The sequence below is a fragment of the Priapulus caudatus genome, unplaced genomic scaffold, assembly GCF_000485595.1.
Source record: "Priapulus caudatus unplaced genomic scaffold, Priapulus_caudatus-5.0.1 Scaffold807, whole genome shotgun sequence".
NCBI classification, from domain to species: domain Eukaryota; kingdom Metazoa; phylum Priapulida; class Priapulimorpha; order Priapulimorphida; family Priapulidae; genus Priapulus; species Priapulus caudatus.
Window position 1 is genome coordinate 50612 of NW_014577868.1, and position 6115 is coordinate 56726.

General features: G+C 43.7%; 1 protein-coding gene across 3 annotated transcripts in view; it reads right to left on the reverse strand.

Moving 5' to 3' along the window:
- Positions 1-3803: 3803 nt before the first annotated feature.
- LOC106813669 (phosphatidylinositol 4-kinase type 2-alpha-like) overlaps positions 3804-6115 on the reverse strand; it is a 29685-nt gene continuing 27373 nt past the window's right edge. For all 3 annotated transcript variants that reach the window (XM_014817865.1, XM_014817866.1, XM_014817867.1), the window contains one exon: positions 3804-6020. In XM_014817865.1, the coding sequence (XP_014673351.1) occupies positions 5836-6020 (185 nt within the window). In that variant the 3' untranslated portion in view covers positions 3804-5835. The remainder of the gene's footprint in view (positions 6021-6115) is intronic.

Sequence of the window (6115 nt, forward strand, 5' to 3'; positions counted from 1 at the left end):
TTATTGTTGTTGTTGTTGTTTTGTTGTTATTGTTGTCGCGCTTTTTTTCCTTCTTCGTCTTCATCTTCTTCTTCTTCTTCTTCTTCTTCTTCTTCTTCTTCTTCTTCTTATTATTATTATTATTATGCCCTTCTTTTTTCGTTTCTTCTTCTGCTTGTCTTCATTCTCGTTATCTTATTCGTTTTCTTCTCTTTTTCTTCTTTTCTTCTCTTCCTACTTCTTATTCACTTTCTTAGTATTCTTCTATTTCAATTTTGTATGATCACTCCGTTATTTTATTTTTCCCTTTACTTCTTTCTCTTTTTCTCTTCTTCTTTTTCTTCTACTTCTACTTCTACTCTATTTCCTATCCTTTTTCTTATTTGTCTTTTTTCTTCTTAATTTTTTTCTGTTCCTCATTCTTTAGCAGCAACATAAAAATGATTATAATTAATATAAAGACGTCATCGTTTGGAGGCGACTGTATAGCATGGAGAGTTGCTACCAGCGTATTGAAATATGATAATTACCCCGAGTCAATACTCTTATCATACAGAATATAATCTTGTCTTTTACTGGCGTAACACCGTAACTACGTTAATAACGTTGACAAATCCTGTGATTGAAATTTATTGTCATGTCGGTGTGGTGTATCGTGTCCGCACCTGTGTGCGTGTGTGCGCGCACGTAGTCACCCGCTTGCAAAGCATGACAGTGCGATTACAAGATGCCCGCGTTTCCCATAACCTGCCACAACCCCGAAAGCACACGAATACCTGGGCAATTAACGCAAATAGCAATAACTTAAATCGACACGTATATTTAAAAAAAATATTAATATATGATATAACCGGGAGTCACTCGCAAACTGTCTGCGAACGTCATTTTTGTGACCTTGTAGAGTATAATATAAACATTGTAACGCGTGCACGTAGACTATTCCTACGTTTCGTTATTCTCTCTCTTATTCTCTATCCTAGGGCGCTACACTCCGCCGGCGAAGATCTGCCGACCCAGTCTGAATGACTACGCGTCGGGAAGCGGTGAGAAAGCAAAGATGCCGCAAGACACATCCTACCTGCAGGCGTACAAGGGCGAGAGGCCGGCAAGTTGTCCAGCAAGTAACATCAGCAAGAGTACGCTGGAAACTAACAAGAAGACAGGGCACGCCCTGGTGGTGAAACCCGTAGCGTAGAGATGATCGCCGGGGTTTTACATTGTTACGGTTATAATAATTAGATCGTAGATATATTATAATGAATTATTGGATATCTAGAAATAAGACTATAAACATTCAACGCGATTCGGTTTGATTAACGCAGCACGCGCCATCTATATTACGTCATGGTAATTAACGCAAAGATCTGTCCCGCGTGTAGGATGGCGTGTGTAATTAATTAGGCTATAATATAACGTGCAATTTCTTCGTCGTCTAGTTATACATCGGTTTGACACTCGTAAACACATGAAAATCACTGTTATAAACTACTTTGGCGATTAAACAAACTAAATATAATTAGAATTAAATCACGTTTCTTAATACGAAAAAAATCTTATTATTCAATCAGCTGCTTTGCATATACATCGGATGCCAAAAATAAAGCGAAGCAACGCAAGCAATCTATATCAAACCGAGAAATCAAAAGTTTCTTTTTGTTGAGCAAATATTTATTATACAGACGAAATTTATACATCATTCGAATTCATGTTGTGTGATCTTTATAAGCTCAAATACACACACGCACACACACGTACACGCATGTTTGTTGGCATACAGCAACGAAGCGTACAATGACTAGATGCGGGTGGTGTGCTCTCATAGACCGGCAGAGAGACACATGTAGGGCCTACCAGCGACGCACTTTTCATGCTCTACTGCAACAGTAGAGGGCAGCATCACGAGGGGTTTAGGGTGAGTGTAAGAATAGAGTGGTGAGGGTGGACCGACCAGGCTGCAAGGCTACCTTCATTACACGTCCATACCGATGTACGACCGTTTCTTGGAGTTAGGGAGAGACGTGAAAAGGTAAGGACAGGGTCATATCGTGATAAAATTAGAGGAGGCAGAAGGCCGGACGACAGGTGAATGAGGAGTAGAGCAGTGACGGGGACAGCACAAGGCTAGAGACGCAAGGATATCATACTGTTGAGCTCACAAATTCCCGCAACCTCCCCGAGCAAACTCACGCCTAACACACATTTGCAACCTCCGTCTACAGACCCCCCCCCCTTCTAAACACGAAGGAACTCGTGCTGAAGAGGATTTTTTGCGCACGCCCGTAAACAAACGTACATACGCTGCGGATACTTACATACGCATGTGCACGCACGCACGCACGCACGCACGCACATGCTACTATCTCTCATTACGAACAGCTTCTACAAAAATACCAACTGAAACTATCGCCAGGAGACTATCTATACGGATAGAAAATGTATATAACACTTCTCGCGTGGGACTAGTAGTGCGAGCAGACACACACAATCAACACACATCATCATCATAAACGCACAAATTAACCAACGTTTCAAATACAAGCGCATGAGCTAACCCTCCACTGACGAATGCGCGCGCACACACACGCGAGCACATACGCACGCACACGCACGCACGCACCCCTCCCCCTCACACACACACACGCGCGCACGGCTAGATAAAAGCATGCAAATGAATTAAAGAAACTGTTGAATCGTAATCACCACCAATACACAATTTCATAAATGAAGCACGACAGCACACGAATGTCTCCAATGAAACTAAAACGGTCACGACGGAATCGTGGCCCCCGTCTTTAATCTCGAATAATTTTTCCGTATCGGCAATTCAGTCTTCAACGACATTACTTGTGAGCTTACGTACCCAACACATCCACTTGGTAATTATGAAGCATCATTCATGCAAGACTTCACGCAAGCTTGGTATATTATTTATGCAGTATCTGCACATTTCGACGAGCGTACACGCGCGTGGGCGTGGTTTCACTGTAGATATGGTACTTTCTTTAAACGGCGTATTTACAGCTAGCAGACAGACGGCGTCTACTAAAGAAAACGTGACGAAAACCCGCTGCAAGCTGCTAGCGCCGTTACATAAACACCATGCGCTTCCAGGGCCCTAAACTCCACCTGTTGTGGAGGGAAGGTCAAGGGGCCTAAAGAGGTCAACCTTCTATATTTTGAAAGAATCTTTAGACATGTATCTAATAAATAACCGCAAAATAAGTGGAAATGTTCATGCATTCATTCGTGAAACCCTCATATCCACCCCCAAACACGCACGCGCGCACGCACACACGCACGCGCGCACGCACACACACACACACAGACAGACACACACACACATATACACACACACACGCACATACACACACACTATACACGTTGACTGGAAGCTGCGTCCGTACATCTTCATTACCCAGCCGAGTCATTGCATCCTGACTTTCTTATTAACTGCCACACCGTACATCACATTTACCAAACGTTAAACAATGACTTGAAGCTTCGACGCAGTCAGAGCTTCAATGAAACGCGCAGCTCAGAGCAAGGTTATGAAGCAAGCACAGATGCGTTCCAGTATATTTACGCAAGAGTCGACCATGAAAGAGTTATATGGAATTTAGATTATTATTGACTTTTTGTTTACACTTCGATCTCATAGCGACAGTCGTGCAGACGACACCTCCCTCTACACCTCTCCGGCATGCCAGGTGGTGGGTTGGTGAGCGGGGCGGGGTGGTGGGAGGGGGTTAAGGATGGTAGGAGGCAGTGGGCAAGGCGGGGTGGTGGAAGGGGGTTGAGGATGGTAGGAGGTGGTGGGAGGGTCAGAGTGGTGGGAGGGGGTTGGGGATGGTAGGAGGCGGGCAGCGGGAGGAGGGGAAATCTAGAACATTCCATCACAAGATTATGAATCGTGTCTACTCACCGCTATGCTTGCATCTCCCTCGCCTAGAAACAGAGTAGGTATATGTACCGAAGGATCAGATACGATAATTCACTGAAATCCTCTGGGATTAGCGTCCTGTAGTTTGACCCTGCCTCGCATCTTCGCGATTCGGTACTTGCAGCTTTCAGCAGCAGCGAAAGATTCTCTCACGGTGGACAAGCGGAGATTGCGATAACAGAGTTTAGGTCGATATAGGTCCATATACGCATGTATCTATATATACACATATGAATCTCATACGTTGAACCTCCCGATTACCACACGGCTACATACATAACGCACGCACGCGCGCACACGCACGCACGCACGCGATACCTGTATCGAGCAATCATAAATAAATAATCAATGATGGTAACGTCAATCGACCGCAAATAACGCAATAAACACCTGATGCGTTCGCATAACAGCGCGTAGAGCACGATGAAAACAACCATTCACGAGCGACCACGAAAGACTGATTACTATAGTTATATCAAAATTAAATTGTACCGCAGCACAACGTGTGATAGGAAGACAGGGAATAACGACATAGTGAAGCGTAGGAGATGTACATGAGGACAGAGGTGGGGAAGTAGGGGAAGGAGGTAGGGGAGTGGAGACGGCAGGGGTAAACAATCAGTAATGATAACGGGTATAAGGGGTAGAGGAGATAAGTGTGGGTAGGCAAGATGTGTAAGGATAGGGGAGCTGTGTAGGGGTAGGATAGGGTGCATTTATAACAGGAGAGCTCTAAGATGAAGGCACACAGAATAGCATCGGCCCTTTTTTAGCATATACCGGTGGTCATTTGCAACGCGTGAACATAATAAATACATTTAATTTATACACCTAGTAAACTCAACGAATATGAATAACGCTTGATGCTTGGTGCAGCTAGAATAGCAAACGAACATCACATCCCCCATGACTGGACAAAATCTGGAATCATTTACAACCTGAAAACCACTACATTCAAACCTGTACATTAAAGGTCATTCGTGAGAAATGTGTACTTGGTAGACAGGTGTTCGTTTCATTTAAGGTGGTTTCACTGTGTAACTGCCACTCAACGAAAATGTCACGTGTTCTTAACAGACATGTTTTTTTCGTACACAGGTGTATACTAAACAAGTTTGCCTGCATATGAGCAAACATTAGTGAACCCACAGTCAAGTCTGGGGTTGAGAGTCAATTTCGTACGTCACAGTGCTCTGTCAGGTCACCCCCCCCCCGACCCCAGCGTATACCCCTATAACACAATTACCTACCCCTTGATCATAACCTAATCACATGTGTCGGTTTGCATGGTGAATCCCAGCTACTGAGCAAGAAAACAGCTGCATGGTGCCTAGTATAGCCCAACGCAGCAATGTTATAGAAACGCGACAATGTTACAAAACCACAACAATGTTACATCATTGCAACAATGTTACATTATCACAACAATGTTACATTATCACAACGTTACAGAATCACAACAATGTTACATTATCGCAACAATGTTACATTATCACAATAATGTTACAAAATTGCAAGAACATGACATTATCGAAATAACCTCATGATGCAATAACATTATTGAAAATCCCAGGATCATTATAGAATTGCAACCAAGTTATAGAATTATTCAAAAGTTGCTGGCTGGTGATACATCACAATATGTATGTAGTACTACATACACATGTTATGTATGATATATAGTACGAAGTACTACCCATTTAGGACATATATATATATATATATACATACATACATATCCTATTAACATGCATGTATAGATGATACATATGTAAGTGGTACGTATTAGGATGATCTGATCACCATGACGACATCACGGATGTGCTTCCATGCTTCCACAGTGGGAGAATACTTCACCCACATCCACAGTGAGACGATGCTTCCATTGTGGAAAGGATGCGTCTGTCGTTGCAACATCAGCACCAGGAGAAGAAGGGTGCTCGATCCTGGAAGCTTTGCGTGAAGCTGTCACCAAAAGAGCGGAGGCGCGTGCGGGGACCGTGTGGGCTCCTGCACCGCTCGATCGTAACCACAGGCATCTGCACGAGCTGTACGGGGGACTTGCCATCCCGCAGAGCCTGCGTCAGATTCAGGATCTGTCACGAAATCAATGGCGTGATGGTTAGTAATGCAAGACACGTGTGTGTGTGCATGTATGTGCATGCACGCATTCAGAATTAGGTTCAAGATCAGGGT